This window comes from Nematolebias whitei, chromosome 2 (assembly GCF_014905685.2).
Source record: "Nematolebias whitei isolate Nwh7 chromosome 2, NemWhi1, whole genome shotgun sequence".
NCBI lineage: Eukaryota > Metazoa > Chordata > Actinopteri > Cyprinodontiformes > Rivulidae > Nematolebias > Nematolebias whitei.
In genome coordinates this window covers 13,297,238-13,315,662 of record NC_056499.1, presented here as the reverse complement: position 1 = coordinate 13,315,662, position 18,425 = coordinate 13,297,238, and the positions used below count along the sequence as shown (strand labels likewise).

Here is an 18,425-nt window from a genome sequence, read left to right as displayed (position 1 = left end):
ATCAGATGATGATGTCTTCAGGTCTGTGATGGATCAGATGATGATGTTTTCAGGTCTGTGAAGGATCAGATGATCCGGTCCTCAGGTCTGTGAAGGATCAGCTGATCCAGTCTCCAGATTTGTGAAGGATCAGATGATCCAGTCCTCAGGTCTGTGAAGGATCAGTTGATCTGGTCCTTAGGTCTGTGAAGGATCAGATAATCCAGTCTCCAGGTCTGTGAAGGATCAGATGATGATGTCTTCAGTTCTGTGAAGGATCAGATGAGGATGTCTTCAGATCTGTGAAGGATCAGATGAGGATGTCTTCAGGTCTGTGAAGGATCAGATGATCTGGTCCTCAGGTCTGTGAAGGATCAGATGATCCAGTCTCCAGGTCTGTAAATGATCTGATGATCCAGTCTCCAGGCCTGTGAAGTATCAAATGATGATGATGTCTTCTGTGATGTATCAGATGATGATGATGTTTTCTGTAATGGATCAGATGATTATGTCTTCAGGTCTGTGAAGGATCAGATGATCTGGTCCTCAGGTCTGTGAAGGATCAGATGATCTGGTCCTCAGGTCTGTGAAGGATCAGATGATCTGGTCCTCAGGTCTGTGAAAGATCAGATGATTATGTCTTCAGGTCTGTGAAGGATCAGATGATCATGTCTTCAGGTCTGTGAAGGATCAAATGATCCAGTCCTCAGGTCTGTGAAGGATCAGATGATCTGATCCTCAAGTCTGTGAAGGATCCAATGAGCTAGTACCCAGGTCTGTGAAGGATCCAAGTATCCGGTCTCCAGGTCTGTGAAGGCTCAGATGATCTGGTCTCCTGATCTGTGAAGGATCTGAAGATCTGGTCTCCAGGTCTGTGAAGGATCAGATGATCTAGTCTCCTGATCTGTGAAGGATCCGAGTATCTGGTCTCCAGGTCTGTGAAGGATCAGATGATCTGGTCTCCTGATCTGTGAAGGATCTGATGATCTGGTCCCCAGGTCTGTGAAGGATCCAAGTATCCGGTCCCCAGGTCTGTGAAGGATCAAATGATCTAGTCTCCTGATCTGTGAAGGATCTGATGATCCGGTCCCCATGTCTGTGAAGGATCCGAGTATCTGGTCCCCAGGTCTGTGAAGGATCAGTTAATCCAGTCTCCAGGTCTGTGAAGGATCAGGTGATCCAGTCCTCAGGTCTGTGAAGGATCAGGTGATCCTGGAGCATCAGGATCCTGGCTCTGTGTTTTGGAGCGCTCCAACAAACAGCTCATTGGATGACGTCAGTCCGGCTCCAGCCAAAAGCTAATCGCCTTTTTTTCATCTTCTTTTGTTTCACTGATGGTTCTGAAGGCTTACAGTTCAGCAAGAAGAGATTTAACGTGGCCTGGCTCGGCTCGGCCCGTTCCCCCCTCACATGTGTGGATTGTTTACGAAGAGGAGGAGGAATTCTGGAGGGATGGTGGCCCGCGAGGGGCTCTGTTGCTATGGTTACCAACCCCTGAGCTCAGTCCCGTTCAGAGGGGAAGAAGCTGAATTCTTTGCAGACTGAAGAGTGCGTTCATGACAGAGAAGCATAACGAGTTAAAAACTGATCTTTTAAATTCATTTGTCATAAGTGGGCAGTAAAATTAAACGTTATTGAAGTCCTTCTGCACGTTGTTTGTTTCAAAAGTCTGTTTAATAAAACGTTCAGCTCAGTTTAGCTAAGATGTGACCTTTGACCTGAAGCAGCGGCAGCCTGATGCTGATCTTGTGGTTCTGATCCAGAAGAACAATTAAAAACAAGCTTAAAGTAATCTCAGTACCAAGTGGAAAGTTTCATGTTCTGAGTCACTTTAACATCAGCTGAAGAAGCTAAAATTGGGTTGTTCACATTGAAAGAAGTGGAACAAAAGCTAAGAGTTAAGGAAGAAAAACTTTAAAAGAAGCAAAACGCTATCTGAAACCAAAAGTAACAAAAGGGGGGCTAATAGTTAAATGTACCAAACAACCAAATGTTAGTTAAAGGTTACAGTAGTCTAGCTGAAAGCTAAAATAGTAAAACATAGATTAAAAACATTTTAAAAAAAAAGACAAAAGGCTAAATAAATGTTAAAACTCACAAAATGCTGGCAAAAAAACTAAAAGAAACAAAGAGCCAGCCAAAAGCTAAAAATAAATAAACACTAGGTAAAGGTCCCAACAGGCTAGCTAAGAATAGCAAGAGGCTAACTAAAAGTTAAAAGTAGCAAAAGGATAACAAAAAGCTAAAAGTTATCAAGCTGTAGGTGTCAAAAGGCTAGCTAAAAGCCAGAAGTAGCAAAACATAAGCAAAAAGGTGCAAACTGCCAGCTAAAAAAATTTAGGAGAAGGTTAAACTAAAAAAAAATCCCAAATGCTAGTTAAAGGTCACAAAAGTCTAGCCAAAAGTAGCAGAACAGTTGCTTTAAAACAGGTCTCTTGAAAATGAGTTCTCATGACTCAGTGAGACGACCTGTATAAATACCAAGTAAAACCCCCAAAAAACAAATACATTTAAGCTAAAAGTATAAACAACAAAATGGATGCAAAAAGTGGAAGGAGATCGCACAGAAAACAAATTTTCTGAAATAAAAGAAGAGGTTTTGATGTGTTTCTGTGGGGATTTTTGTGTAATTAAAGGTAAATAAAGTTACAAACGTTAAGAATCGTAACGCTTCTCGTTTAAAGTGGCCATTTTGATTTATTGTTTCAAACAGAACAAAGTCTGCAGAAGTTGTGAGATTAAGAAAAATGTTTGGAAGAAAACAAGAAAATAATCATTTCGGACAAATCATTGAAATCTTGAAATTAATCAGAACTTCAGTCCATGACGTGGACAGGGGTGAATGTTCTGGGACTGTTGTGATACTCCCCGTGGCTGATCCTGGACCAGAACCAAACACTTCAGCTGTTAGAACCTGAAGGGACGTTTCAGAACTTCTGTGTAAGATTTCAGAGCGCGGCTCTAAAAAGGCTGAATTGTGTGTTTGTTTGGTGTGAAGCAGCGACTCATCATTACATGTCCATGTGATCTTAGATACTGTGTATAAGTACACACATTGTGTATTCTCTTGTACTCTGCAGGTGGTGTGATATTAATACTTCAGTGTGTTTAGTCAACGATAACACTCGGTTGAATTTAATTGAATTTAAATCCACTCTAAATGCTGTTTGAATTTGAGACGTTATTGTTCTAATCCTTGTTTTTGTTCTTGTCTTGCAGACGACGTTAACAGAGGTGCAATTTGGACCAATGAAGTTATTTAAAGATCCACTTCAGGTACTGTTACCCACACAAAACACCCAAACACCATAAGGGGAGATGCACCTGAATGCCTCAATGTCTGGAAGTTCTGAACAGAACTACAGAAGTGTTCGCATCAGAGCTACGGAAGATGATCAGTGCCATAGGGATTGTTTTTGCTGACTTCATTCTTAGAATCCCCAAATTCTTGGAATAAAGTCAGAATTCTGAAGAAAAAACAGTTTGAATTCTGACTTAAATATCAGAGTTCTGACTTTAATTTTAGAATTCTGTTTTTTTTTTTTTTTTTTTTTTCACTATGGCCCTATCCTATTCTATAACTCACAGCTGAACACTCAGTATTTAGTTGTATTTTTTCTAGTTTTGAATCTAAATAATGTTTTGTTTGCTGTCAGAACCTTTAACTGAAAAATCCAGAGGGGAGAGTGTTATGGTGTAAATGTTCAGAGATCAGGAGCGCTCCAACTGTTAATGGGCGATTGTATGTGCGGACGGGTTGCCACGGCAACAAGGCCAAATATTTTAAACACCGAGAACATACCATAATGAACAATGCACGTCAAAGGAAGAACGGCACGGAGGGTCAGTCGTTTGGACTCCTCAGACCGGGTCGGGTTGGTTCCTTTTCTGCTGAAGCTGTTCTGGAAAAAGTATGAAAAATCAACTTTTTATGGAGTTTAGAGTCTCGGTTCCCTTCGGTTTTAGATCCGTTTCACAGATCAGAAAATTATTTTTTCAGCAGTTTTAGATTTTATTTTACAGCCACTATTAGAAAACAACAAGCCGTGCTATAACTGCTGTTGGGTGGCTGTCTGTTAGCAAAATATGTATGAATCAATGGACACATTTTAATCAAACTTCCAGGAAGTAATCTTCAAAAGTACATCTATATCTGATTACTTGTAACTGTCATCATCTTCACCCACTTCTTTCTTTCTCGGTCGCGGGAGGTTTTTGTCATTTCCAACAAAAGTTTAGAAGTACGTTAGCTTTACTGTGATGTGCAGTGTGAGTTTTAGACTCAGCTCAGCTGGTGTGCTCCGCTCGGTGTGAGTTTTTAGTCTGTTAGCAAAATATCTCAGTATTCAGCGAGCAGATTTCAATGAAACTATCTGTGATTTCTACTGTTAGCTTTTAGCCTTTTGCTGCCTTTAACCATTAGTTAGCATTTTGCTGCTTTAGCTAGGGTTTTGCTACTTTATCTAACCTTTTGTTACGTTTAGCTTTTCGCTAGCCTTTTGCTACTTTAGCTAGTGTTTTGCTACTTTTAGCTTTAGCTAACATTTTGTTACTTTTGGCTGTTTGCTAACATTTCGTTGCTTTAGCTAGTGCTGTGCAAATTTTAACTTTTAGCTAACCTTTTGTTACGTTTGGCTGTTTGCTAACATTTTTCTGCTTTAGCTAGTGTTTTGCTACTTTTAGCCTCATTTAGCTTGTTGGCCAGGATGTTACTTCTTTTTTAATGGAATGGCGTCGTCCATCTGTGGACAACTTCTTGTCCAAGCTCTAAATAAAAAAAACTCTTCAACATAAAAATGCCTAACTGCACATCTGGACACCTCACGGGCCAAGGATGATTCCTTTTAATTTCAAGGTCAAAGGTCAAGGTCACAGGTGACCCATTTGTTAAAACCTACCTGTCCATCCATGAGACAGTCCTCGGCAAGATGTCCAAGGTGGAACTCCACAAATGTTTAGGGCAGACGGTGTCCTCAGACTGTCTCCACATTGGATGTTATTTAATAAGACCCCTTCCACCAAAGAAACCTTTAGTGTTTCTGGGGAATTCTACGACTCTGACCATCAAATGGTTTGGATCAGCTAGGTGAGTTCTCACCTGAGAGCAGCAGGTTCATGTTCTTGAATTGACCTGTTTGTCCACTGACACCACGAAGAACGTCATTATCAGTTACACTGACCTTTGACCTATAGCTGGGTGAAATAGCACAAGGTATGCCGTGGTCATTAGATTTTCCTAAAAGTCATGAAACGGTCAAGTCATTGCTGACTCAGCGTTCTCACGGTTACAGTCTAAGGAGGGAAATGGAAAGAACTGAAGGTTGACTGCAGTCTTCTCTGTCTTTGCAGGTACTTTTAGTTTTTGCCAAAGAGGACAGCCAGAGTAATGGCTTCTGCTGCGCGTGCGACAAGGCCAGCTACAGGTGCAGCGTCGCCCGGACACCTGAGTCCGCTCTGGAGTGCTTCTCAGAGAAGCACCACGACCTCGTCATCATCGACCACCGACACTCCCGGCAGTTTGATGCTGAAGCACTGTGCCGGTAAGTCGTCTCTCTCTGCTCCTCGTTGTGTTTCTGGAGTGACAAAACCTGGCGTTTATCAGCTCGACAGAACCTCATTGACCAGAACCTTCGACTGATTCGAAGCTGAAGCTGGTTTTGTCCGACAACAGAAAGTAAAGTTTGTCTGTCAACACATTCAACTCTTTATCGGCCTCTTATCAAGTTCTTGTTGATGTTTTTCCACTTCTTTATATAATTTCTTAGTTTCAGCATTTGTTCACTTTGTTCCACTGTGAATAAAATGTGGATTTATTAGATTTGTGCTTTTATTTATATTTTACCCTTATTCTTTAATTCAACCCTCGTTTACATTTGCACAAACTCCCGTGACATTTTGTGGGAAATTTGGATACATAGCCGCAAAAAAACCCAAAAAAACTAACAGCTCCAGAGCTCCAAATGTTCAGAAACTTAATTTAAAAGGTTTAACCAAGCCTCTTCAACTCACACAAAGAAACTGAGAACCATCATTAACGTCTGGGGACAGCCTGGAGACCGTCTGAAGACAAACTGGGACAGTCTGGAGACAGCTTGTAGATAGTCTGGGGACAGTCTGGAGGCAGTCTAAAGACAACCTGGGGACAGCCTGAAGAATGCTTGGAGATATTCTTGAGTCAGCTGGGGACAGTTTGAAGACAGTCTGGGGACAGTTTGAAGACAGTCTGGGGACAGTTAGTCACAACAAGCTGAGACATTCACTTAAATTTAAGAAAAATACTAAAATTTTCACTTTGAGTCCCACTGACTAAGACATTTACACAAATCATAGATTCAATGATCCTGTAGTGGACATGAGTGTCTCCAAACGTCCATGTCTAGTTTTACGAGAACTGAAGTCTGGTTTGAGACGCTCGCTTCACCTCTGTCTCCCTGAAACTCAGAGGAGGACTTTGAGCAGCTCTTTGGAGCGTTTCTGAGGAACGTTGATCAGTTTGTCAACGGCCCGGTGGGATCCAGATGAAATGCGGTTCTGATGATCCTGACTGGACCAACCAGAGCGCTACTCGTCCCATCCGGCTGGTTCTGGGCTCCTCAGCTCAACGTGCTGAGCTCTAACTTTAGCTCAAACCAAAGACACATTGACAAACATCCCTTCGCCCGGCCCGGAGCTGGTAACCCCACTCGTTTTGGGCTGAGCTGTGTGTTCAGTGTACTCACGGGCTCTGAGTGGAGAGGGGGGACTAAAGGGTCTTTATGACCTCTTGCTGGGGGGGAAACCGCAGGCGGATGAGCGGCCTGGTACACTGCATTCTTTCAGAGGCCTCGACCCGCTCTGAGCTCCACCGCTGCCTGCCTGGAAGAATCGGAGCGGTTCTGAAGCCCTGAGCTGCCGACTGACTCAATGCTGCCTCTGTTTCCGTTCAGGTCGATCCGAGCGGTCAGCGCCGCAGAAAACACTGTGATAGTCGCCGTGGTGAAAAGGTACAGGCTCACTTTCTTACCTTTACGCAGTGACCGTGTAAAACCCATGAGTCTGCAGCACCATGAGGATCTCTGAACCTTAATTTGACCCAACACTTTGGTTTTAATGTTTCTGTTGAAGGCCAGACAGAGAGGAGGCGTCTGTGATGCCGCTGATCAATGCCGGCTTTAACAGGGTGAGTCTGAGCCGCGTTCATCAACACAAGGCACCTGCAGATGTTACCTGCAGATGTTACCTGCATGTGGCTCACCTGTGATGCTCTGACCCGCAGAGATACGTGGAAAATGCCAACGTGATGGCCTGCTACAATGAGCTGCTGCAGTTGGAGCATGGAGAGGTCCGGGCCCAGTTCAAGCTGAGGTGAGTTCAATCAGCACCGTTCACCAGTTCACCTGTTCATCTGTTCACCTGTTCATCTGTTCAGGATGAAGTATTTGTCTGGAACGGGGTTAATGCGTTCAGTCAGGAAAAAAGGAAAGTCCACCTTCTTTCATTTCTAGGACCACAGAGGTCCAGGATCAGGAGCTGCTGATTACCTGATCCTCATCCATGGGACCATCTCTGATCTGGAGCATCCAGGTGTGCGTTAACACAGTGCCAAGTCGGAAAGACATCAACAGTAAACTCAGAAAGAGGTGATTACAGGTCAAAGGTCATGAGCTGTTCTCTCTAAAAAGGTTTGGAAAGTTTCATCTGAAGGAACCACAAGACGTCTAGACCAGAACCAGAGCAGAGAACAAATGTTTACCCAGAATGCACTGCAGCAAACGGCTCCTCTCAGCCATCAGCACAGTGGTGGTAGGCTGATGGTTTGGGCTCTTGTCAGTCACTGAGTGGACCAGGAACTCCTCTGGAGACCAAGACTCATTGGACTCCTTTTGGAGTCCAATGAGTCCATCTGTCCAACAGCTGAAGCTTGGACCAAACTGGGTCCAACAGGACCATGATCTTAAACACAGCAGCTGATCTACAAACAAATGGGTCAGATAGAACAGAACCAAGGTGTTGCAACGATCCAGTCAAGAGTCCAGAACCTCAACCTGACTGAAATGCTGTGGTGGACTTTCAGAGAGTTGTGCAGAACCCTTGATGATGGAAAGAAGAGTGGACCAGAACTCCTCCAGAACCTTGAGAGAGACTCATGAAGTCCTACAGAGAACCACTGAGGGTTCTGCTGCTGAAGGAGGCTCTGTTGGGTCAGGAGCTGGAACCAGTTTCGGTTTAATAAATAACTTGGTGGAATCTGTTGTTTTTGTTCGCATGAGGTCAGATCCGGATCCTTTTAGAACCTGATGCAAACCAGATCAGGTTTATTACGACTTGAAGGCCCAGAACTGAAAGAAGGTGGACTGTACGTAGGAGCTGGACTCTGTTGTTTGGGTTAACAGGGGTTCTGTTTTCTCTCCACACAGAGCTTGTAATGCCATTTTCACAGCTCTGGAACAAAGCCAAGACGCCATAGAGATCACTTCTGAAAACCAAGTTATTCAGGTGAGTTGTTGGCAGCTCCTTTCTGTTTAAATGTAATGTTTAAAGCTAGTTTGTGACATCATCACATTAGTTACAAGGTTTGATGTCACTCCTGATCGCATCAGTAAAAGTTTGCCTGAACTCATGGCTCATTCTGTAAGAATTATTATTTTTTTGTTTACAGTATGTGAATCCTGCCTATGAGTCCATCATGGGCTACCAACGCGGGGAGCTTTTAGGGAAGGAAATAATAGAAGTGCCTAAAAGTGAGAAGAATAAGCCTGATCTCCTTGAAACCATAAACTCCTGTATACTGAAAGGAAAGGTGAGGTGTGGTTCTGAGCACACACGTAGCTCATCTTCAACCAAATGCCTCATCATGATAAACCTGTGGTTTTTCTGAAAATTAACAAAGATCTACTTAAAAAGCACAATGTCTAGACAACCCGTAGAGGCTAAAAACGCCCTACCTCCTAAACAAACATGTGCAGTCGAGATTTACCGATCCATCTGGATCCAGACAAAAATTAATTTGGGTTCATAAACAGCAGATATGTGTTCCTGTTTTTCTGTTTTTGCGTGGATGTGTGCACGTGTGTGCACGTGTGTGCACGTGCACCCCTGTTCAGCTCTGTTTCATGAGAGAGAAGAGAGGAAGAGCTGCGCTGTAATCTTAACTACACAAAGAGCAAAGGTCAGCTCCAAACAGCGGAACAGCAGGAGGTTCTTTTTAAGCTGTCAGAGCTGTCTGCAGGTGGGGTGGGTGGGTGTGTGTGTGTGGGGGGGGGGGGGGGGCATGAAACGAGCTGGACTCCACCAGAGCCCCCTGACCCTTTAATGCAAGGTGCCACTTTTGCAAATATGGATGTTCACCTGTTGCACAAACATGTCCCTACTGCATTCAGACAGAACCAGGACGATTTCAGCTTTTATTTTAACGTTTTACCGAAGCAATTGGATCATCTGCTAAAAATTGCATAAAGGCTGAGAGCTGAATGAAAGAAGCTGTTGATACTAAAAGAAGCAGAACAATAGCCAAAAGCAAAACGAATCAAAAGGCAAGCTATATGCTAATAGCGGGAAAAAGTTTGGTAAGGGCTAACTATAGCAAAAACTACATAGAAGCTTAAAGTAGAAAATGGTTGAAAAGGTACCAGCTCAAAACTAATTGAATTAAAAAGCTTGCTAAAAGCTAAAAGTATCAAAACTAGTTAAAAAACAAATGGTAGGAAAAGGTTAGCTACAAGCTAAAAGCAGCAATAAGCTGGCTGGAAGGTAAACGTTGGAAAAAGATTAGCTGAAAGCTAACAGTATCAAAAAGCTAGTTTGAAGCTAATAGTTGAAAACTAAGTAAAAGCTCAAAGTAACAAAATGCAAGCTAGAAGCTAATAGTAGAAAATGGTTAGCTAAAAGCTAATAGTATCCAAAGGCTAGCTTTAAGCTAAAAGTTAAAAACTGCTGAGAAAGTTAGTTCTAGGTTAGCTCACATCTATTGCATTAACTGGCTAGCTTAAAGCTAAAAGTAACAAAAGGCTAGTTTGGAGGTAATAGTGCAAAAATGTTAGCTAAAAGTGGCAAAAGGCTAAGTAGAAGCTAAAAGTAGAAAACTGATAAAATATTAGCTCTAACCTAAATGAAATAAAAACAGCTAAAGCTAAATAAATCAGAAGGTCAGCTAAAGGCAAAAAGGAACATAAAAAAAGCTATTTTGCTAAAGCAGATAAAAACAAACATTTTTCTGAAGGAGCTTGAGAGATCTTAATGTGTTTTATGAGGAACATTTTTGTAAATAAGTTGAATATTTTGAAAAGAATAAATGTTATTTAAACTCAACATCACATCACCCCATCTCCTGAATGAGCTGAACATTTTTATGTACTAAGAGCTAAATTATCAGAGTATGCATAAGCAGTTGGATAGTAAAACAATAGCGTACAGAAAAATAGAAACCAGGGAAACAATAAAGAAAGCAGTGCTGAGTCAGCTTTATTCACATTATGAACAATGCTAAATATAATTGTGTCTCTTTGTTGTGCTGCAGGAGTGGCAGGGGATTTATTATGCCAAAAAGAAGAATGGAGACAACGTTCAGCAGAATGTGAAAATCACACCTGTAATCGGACAGGGAGGGTGAGTGAGCTGACCACAACCATTCCACTCATTTTTATTTCCTTATCTGATGAAGTACTGTGTCGTCCACAGAAAAATCAGACACTATGTGTCTATCAACAGGCCTTTAAATGATAATAATAAGGTGGGAGAGCTTTATTTAGCTGAATATTTAAGAATTATTCAAAAGTTCTGGTTTTCCAATTTTAGTTCTCTGTTTTTATCTCTGTTTGAGCAGAGCGATAAATCCTGCGAACGTGTGCAAGCAGAGTCTCAAACAGGTGAGAACAACCACAAAACTTTCTCTCCCAGACTTCTGGCTCTGTTTGATTACATTTATTTCCATATGGTTGGTTTGATGGATGGTTTGAACCAAAAACTAATAAAGGTCCAGAACGTTGGTTGGTTGGTTGGTTGGTTGGTTGGTTGGTTGGTTGGTTGGATGGATGATGGTTGGATGGTGGTTGGATGACAGATGGATGATGGATAGATTAAAGTCAAAAAATCAAAATCATGTGATGGAATTAAATTGTGTACACGGGGTCCCATTTAAATCCAACAAAAGTATGAATTGCAAAGAAAAACAGTAATAAGATCTAAGATATGAACTAAGAAATACACTAAACTAAGAATACACTAGCAGTACAAAAACAATACACTGAACAACAGCAGCACGAACATGAGTCTGCGTGAGCAGATGAATACGAATGAACACAGCAGCATGAAATAAATCAGCAGCATAAGATCAGCAACATGGATAGTCAGCAGCACATGTCAACAATCAAGTGGCATTACAGTGGGTTTTTTTTCACAGTGATTATCCAGATTAGAGATTCATGAGTCTAACAGCTTCAGGGTAGAAGTTGTTCCTCAGTCTAGTGGTTCTACACTTAATGCTCCTCAACCTCCTGCCTGAGGGGAGCGGGGTAAAAAGTGTGTGTGTGCTGGGTGAGTGGGGTCCTTCATGATGCAGGTGGCCCTCTTCCTGCATCTGGTGGTATCGATGTCTGTGATGGTGGTGAGGCTGACTCTAACAGACTTCTGTGCAGCCTTCACTACTCTCTGCAGAGCTTTCCTTTCAGCAGCTGTGCAGCCTCCATGCCACACGTTGATTCTGGAGCACAGGATGCTCTCCACTGCACACCTGTAGATGGTGGTTGGATGATGCTTGGATGGTAGATGGATGGATGGATAATGGATGGCTGGCTGTTGGATGGAAGCTCTTGTTTCAAACTGATATTTTTCGGCATTAAGCAGTTTTTGTAGTCCTTTGGATGGATGGTGGTTGGATGATGGAAGGATGGTGTTGGATGATGGTTGGGTGGTAGATGGATGTATGGATGAAAGATGGATGGTTGTTGGAAGGAAGCACTTGTTTCAAATCGATGTTTTTTGGCATTAAGCATAAGTGATAGTTGGATGACAGATGGATGATGGTTGGTGGATGGATGGATGGTAAATGGATTGATGGATAATGGATGGATGATGGTTGTTAGATGGAAACTCTTGTTCAAACTGATATTTTTTGGCATTAAGCAGTTTTTGTAGTCCCTCAGATGAATGATGGGTGGATGATGGATGAGTGATAGTTGGATGGCAGATGGACAGTTCTAGAATTGTGCTGCTCAAGGTGGCTGCATGTTGGAGTAGCTCTGTTACATTCATTCTGATTTATTGCTTTTGAAAACTTTAATTCCTCTTTTTTTCTGGATGTAAATTGCTGTTTTACGATAATTATTTCCTCTAATGTCGGATGCTGTGCAGCTGGAAGGATTTTTACTGAAACTTTTTTAAATTTTGGACATTTGTTATTATGCGTAACCATGGTTAAAGGGTGTTTTTTTTAACAACCAGGAGCAGCTGATTAACATCTCAAAAGCTCAAATATCTCAACTACAGCCCCAAATCCCAAATGAGTTGAAAAGGAGGCGCTGTGGACAAATTCCCGTCAACCTGGCGGTGATGCTCCAGTACCTGACCACCGAGATCCTGGAGCTGGTGAGAAACTCGGCTTGTGAGGAGCTCTGCAGACTGCTAGGAGGAGTGACCATCACTTAGAAAGAAATTCTGCCTGGCATTCGGGCAATCCTGCTGCCCAGGAGGACCGAGAGGCCTGCTGGATCTGACAGCCAGCTGGATCTGGATGGACGGATAGTATCTGTGGCCAGATTTTTTTGGCGTCACTGCAGGAGATCCTTCCTGCCCCCAGCTATCAGCATCTATAACAACTCTTGAATGAAACCAGGATGATGAGCTATGACACTTAATTTCCCTCTGGGATTAATAAAGTATTTTTGAATTTGAATTGAACTGAATTGGATAATGGTTGGATGATAGATGGATAATGGTTGGATAATGGTTGATGGTGGTTGGATGAATGAATGGTTTGGTGGTTGGATGATGGTTGGATAGTGGTTTGATGATGGTTGTGTGGTGGTTGGATGATGGTTGGGTGGTGGTTGGATGATGGATAGATAATCATTGGATGATAGTTGGATGGTGGTTGGATGATGGTTGGGTGGTGGTTGGATGATGATGATGATGATTGGATGATGGATGATGTTTGAAGTCTGTAAACGTAAAGACAGGCAGGTCCACAGTTCGTTGCAGGAATGCCTGTCGCCCGCCACCCGTTACGACCGCCGTTCAAACTGAGTTCATCCTTTGATGATGAACGGCGGAGTCGCTATTCCATTTGGTCGAAACTTTATTAACACGTTTTAGCTCTCAAATGTGATGAGGAAGACTCTCAGCTACTGCGTCAGATTTTAGTGCAGTACCTGTCAAATAACTGAATTTTATTAAGATCAGTTGGCTGTGGCGGCCATCTTGAATCGGGTGTACTCTAAAAGTTAATGATTTGTAGATGCATGCAGACGGGCGACATTTTCGACAGTGGCCGATTATCAATCTGCAGAAAACTGTTTTATCAGTTTAAACATTAGTCTTCAGTGTGACGTTTTACATTTTGGCATCATTAAATCAACTTTAGCATGAAAACTTTAAAAGTTGTCAACCCAAACTGAACAGCGCGTCGCTTGGCGTCCTGCTCCGCCTTATCGAACTCTGACTGTTTTTTGTGGTTAACCTTGAAAAATCCTTTTGTTGAGTCTGAACGGGCTCCAGTTCTGAGGCTGAATGGAGCGAAGCCGCAGCTGCAGATTTCCAAACGCAGCAGCTTGACTTCAGACATGTAAACACAACTTGGGTCAGATCTCCTCGGTCCTGGCGTCACGACTTCCCTGCTGTTGGAAACTCGACAGGACGTTCCAGCGCTCGAGACACAAACATCTAGAAACGTCTTCAGAGGCAGAAACCGCTGACTGAGCTCAGCCGATTTTAAACGTATCCAAAAGTTCGGTCATGTTCTACGAGTTCTGTTTGACGTCCGTGTGTGGGTCGAACCGATGTTTGAAGGGTTTTGTAGTTTTGAGCTGAAACCTGCGGGACGTCTGGACAGAAGAGACACGTTTCCTGGCCCGACCTGGTTTCTGTTAAAACAAGCTGACAGAATGTTCTGGTCCGAGTGACGCAGTTCAGTAGCTACACAGACTGGCGAGTGTTTACCGGTAGTTGTTAGCAGAATACGTCATGGACGTCTGGACCTATTTTAACTTTGTGAGAGACACAGAAAGAGAAACGTTACATTAAAAATGATGATTTTGTATCTGCTGCAGTTTTTGTGCGTCTGAGTTGACGTTCGGTGTTTCTCCCCCTCAGACATCCAGTCCAGTAGGCACAAAGACCGGAGGAAAGGCTCTCTGGACGTCAGGTCCACCACGTCTCGGGGGAGCGACGGTGAGTAAACTCTGGAAACCGTGAAAGCATGTGTTGATGGGAAACATGAGCGTTGGTTAGGAAGAACAATAAAACTGAACGGCTCATAACCTCGTCTTTTTTTCTGGCAGGGAGCTCTCAGAGAAGACACTCGTCCATGGCCCGGATCCACTCCATGACGATAGAAGCTCCAATCACCAAGGTGGGTCGTCCCTCGCTGCCTCCGCCGTGTGATCGGACTCACGTCCTCTGTCTCATGACAACTCGCTGTTAGAAAAGCAACACAGCTGCCACGAGCGCTCTGTGTACCGCCACCAGGACCCGGTGCCAATAACACGCCACAGTTTAGGCACGAGATAAACGAGTGCATGTTGGACCAGAATGAGCTTCTGTTTGAGCGATCTGTGTCTGGGCCCGGTTAGCCTGAGAGTCTAGAGAGTCGGAAACGCTGAAAGTCCCCGAGGACGAGTCATATGACGCACAGCCGGTCCTCTGCTGGATCATTTGACTCTACAGTCGGTCCCTGAAGGCATCGTCTTCTGGAGAATAAAGCTCTCATACAAGTGTGTGCATGCGCGCGCGCGCGCGCGTGTGTGTGTGTATGTGTGTGTGTGTGTAAAAAAAATTTTGTTTGTTTTTTTGTTCTCATCCTGACTGATCTCTAATAACTAGCAATACTCCGATGTCCCCCGTCGCTGAGGAGTTTGAAGGGAGGCGTTATTCTGTGGAGGAGATCAGGCAGCACAGAGTGAGAGCTCCTGGAAGGAGGAGGGAGGAATTTTACCCACCACCAGGAGCAGTGGTCCTCATAGATCAATCTTTTGCAACCCCAGTTTAAAAAACAGAATGAAAAAGTTTATTCCAGGGTAAAGTCAGAGGTCCGGATCAGAACCAGCTGGAGGAATATTAAGCAGGTCAGTCAGAGGACTGGAGAGAAACAGAGACTGCTAGAAGTAAAGATGGGCACAGGTTCAGCAGTCTGTCTAAAACTAGAGGAACAATTTCACAATAAAGCTCCTGAAAAAATTTTAGAATAAAGTTCCTGAATTATTTTTGGACTAAAGATCCTGAATGAATTTCAGAATAAAGTTTGTGAATAAAGACTTTAATCTCCATCATCTCCAGTTCATAATCTGATCCACAGATTAGAAGAATCTGTAGAAATCTGAGCTCAAAGGACGAGGCCCTTAGGGTCCACTGCAGTAACAAGTCTAGATCTGAACACAGATGAACCCCTGTCTGGTGCAGAATCATGTTTTTGTGATTTTTAGCTGCACATCTTTACTTATACTTAATGTAATTCTAAGAGACGCTGCTTTTTTTAGCCATTATGGTTTTTACTGTCAAGGCTGAATTTCACTGAAGACCCCTGGCTCAGGATAATGGATGTTCTGAGATTTGTGGAGCTTCAACGTTAAAACACTTTAACTTAATTCCATTAGTAAATATGTGGAATGAAAACATGCGTGAGATAAAAACATTTTTGCTGCAGGAGTTGTTTTCCTGTCCGTTTGAATCCACATCACGCTGTTTCCCTGCGGGGCTCAGCTGCATTTGTGACCTTTTTGTCCCTCTTGATGCCTGAACCTTCTGGGGACTGGGCGGTCGTAGTCCGAGTCCAAAGGCCTTCAGTGACCCAGATACAGCGCTGCTGGTTAAATGTCTTGTGCAGGTTTCATTAATGTTCTGAAGTTTGTAAATTACTTTGTTTTTAACTTCAGCTGCAATAAACTTGTTTCTTATTTTCACCTTTCAGGTCATTAACATCATCAACGCAGCACAGGAGAGCAGCCCCATGCCCGTGGCTGAGGCCTTGGACCGGGTCCTGGAGATCCTGAGGACCACGGAGCTCTATTCCCCGCAGCTGGGCACCAAGGATGAAGATCCACACACCAACGACCTTGTGGGGGGGCTGATGACGGTAGGCAGAAGCAGCATTTTGGAGCACAAAGGTCCTTGGGGCCGACGTAACACCCAAACATCCTCCTGCCGCACACAGACCCACTCCTAAATAAGGTGACTGAGGGAAAGGCTGGGATTCATTCAGCCCAACAAGAAGAGGCCAAAGAGTCCAGATTCATGGTTATATTGTTCATGGCGGGGGTGTGGGGGCAGGAAAGACTCAGACGAAGAGCAATGGTGAAGAACCCAAGGAGGAATAGTGCCAAGTTGGCAGTCTTGGCAGCAGACCCAGAGGAAGCGTTAGATTGTCTTTTGTGCTCCTGGAGGCTAAAAAGGAAAGCCCACCCCCACCAGCCCCTCCCTCCATCCTGCACTCACTTCACAGGAACGTTTTCCTCACAGTCTGGAAACATCCTGTCCTCTGTACCTCTTTAAGGCTCAGAGGTGTGGGTCCTTCAGCTGAGAGATTAGTTCTGCGTAAATAAAATCCCCAAAATGGGACGGGGGGTGGGGTTAAATCAGAAAGACCTAAAATAGCTGAGAGTGTACAGAGGCAGCACCACCATCAGATAATGTGTGGGTCAAAGATGAGCCAGGCTGCTCTTCCTTTTGCACTTGTGAGGTAAACATTTCCCCGAACGACACCCGCCCATGCACTCAGGAACACCCAGAGAGTAGTCTGCACCGCAGTGATCCCAGCCTGCTTTCATCGGTGAGAACAGCATCAAGAAGAAGAAATCAGAGCCTAAAAACACTAACCTAGTTGGGTTTTAGTCTCAGCTTGGTTGGTTGAGTTAGTCAGAGGTGTTTCTGTGTTGATATGAGGCTTTTTTTTTTAATTGTCAAAACAACCCAGATTCTGACAATGATGACGCGTTAAAATAAAAACAGAATGCAATAAATACAAGTTTCATACATTTATTACCAATATCCATTGTTGAAACTAAGAAACCACAGTTTTTAGGAAATCAAAGGGTCAACTTTAATTTTATATCAGCGACATGTCTTTTAAAAAAAAAAAAGGTTGTTCAGGAGCAACTAAAGGCTGTTGGAGTCAAACGTTTGGATCAGAACCAGGAGGAACATTTAGTCACCGATGAGGTGAATTATCAGCAGGTCCATCAGAGACTGTTAGAAGTAAAGATGGGCACAGGTTCAGCTCTCTGTCTAAAACTAGAGGAACAATTTCACAATAAAGCTCCTGAATAAAGACTTTAATCTCAGTCATCTCCAGATCATAATCTGATCCACAGATTAGAAGAATCTGTAGAAATCTGAGCTCAAAGAACGAGGACATCGGGGCCACTGCATTAAAACCAGGTTTAGTTCTGTTCATAGATGTGAACATCATCCAGAACCGCTGTCGTATTCTCTGGACCAGAGCTCATTTCAAATGGACTGAGGTCCAGAACTGTTCTAAGGTCAGGCAGGTCCAAATCTGAAATTTTGTTTGGAAACTATGGACACCACATCCTCCGTATTAAAGAGGAGAGGGTCCAGTCTGGTATCTGCTCACTGGTCTAAAGCCTGCCTCTCTTATGGTATGGGGGGTGCATTAGTGCCTCTGGTATGAGCAGCTGACACATCTGGAAAGACTCCGTCAATGCAGGAAAGTATCAACAGGTTTTAGAACATCTGCTCCATCCAGCTGAGAAGATCCAGTCTGAACATTCTTCTGAGGATTTGGACCTGTGTTCAGATAAAATGCACCAAAAGTTCATGTCCCTGGTTCTGATCTTGTTTATACATATATACACATTATATACACTGTGTATATCAGAGAGTCAGAGTCAGAGTTTCTTTATTGTCATTCGCACCTCATGTGGTACATGTGGTGGAGCGAAATTATGTACACAGGGTCCCAGTTACATCCGACAATAAAATGTATAAGAAAAACAGTAATAACATCTAAGATATGAACTAAGAAAAACATCAACTAAATATACACTAAGCACTCATAACATAAAACATTGAACATCAGCACAAACATGAACATGAGTCTGTGAGCAGATGTGCACGCATGAACACATCAACATTGAAACAGATCAGCAGCAACATGAAACAGATCAGCAGCAACATGAAACAGATCAGCAGCAACATGATATGGTTTTTCACAGTGATTATTCTAGTTAGAGATCCATGAGTCTAACAGCCTCAGGGTAGAAGCTGTTCCTCAGTCTAGTGGTTCTACACTTAATGCTCCT

At 43.2% G+C, this 18,425-nt stretch overlaps 1 protein-coding gene across 1 annotated transcript in view; it reads left to right on the top strand.

Annotated features, from left to right (window-relative positions):
• pde8a (phosphodiesterase 8A) overlaps window positions 1-18,425 on the top strand; it is a 63,061-nt gene that overhangs the window by 30,768 nt on the left and 13,868 nt on the right. The window contains exons 2-14 of the mRNA XM_037693187.1: window positions 3,199-3,255; window positions 5,329-5,519; window positions 6,906-6,962; window positions 7,084-7,138; window positions 7,235-7,323; window positions 8,376-8,454; window positions 8,618-8,758; window positions 10,475-10,563; window positions 10,636-10,687; window positions 10,781-10,823; window positions 14,263-14,340; window positions 14,451-14,521; window positions 16,076-16,240. Of these exons, the coding sequence (XP_037549115.1) occupies window positions 3,199-3,255; window positions 5,329-5,519; window positions 6,906-6,962; window positions 7,084-7,138; window positions 7,235-7,323; window positions 8,376-8,454; window positions 8,618-8,758; window positions 10,475-10,563; window positions 10,636-10,687; window positions 10,781-10,823; window positions 14,263-14,340; window positions 14,451-14,521; window positions 16,076-16,240 (1,167 nt within the window). The remainder of the gene's footprint in view (window positions 1-3,198; window positions 3,256-5,328; window positions 5,520-6,905; window positions 6,963-7,083; window positions 7,139-7,234; window positions 7,324-8,375; window positions 8,455-8,617; window positions 8,759-10,474; window positions 10,564-10,635; window positions 10,688-10,780; window positions 10,824-14,262; window positions 14,341-14,450; window positions 14,522-16,075; window positions 16,241-18,425) is intronic.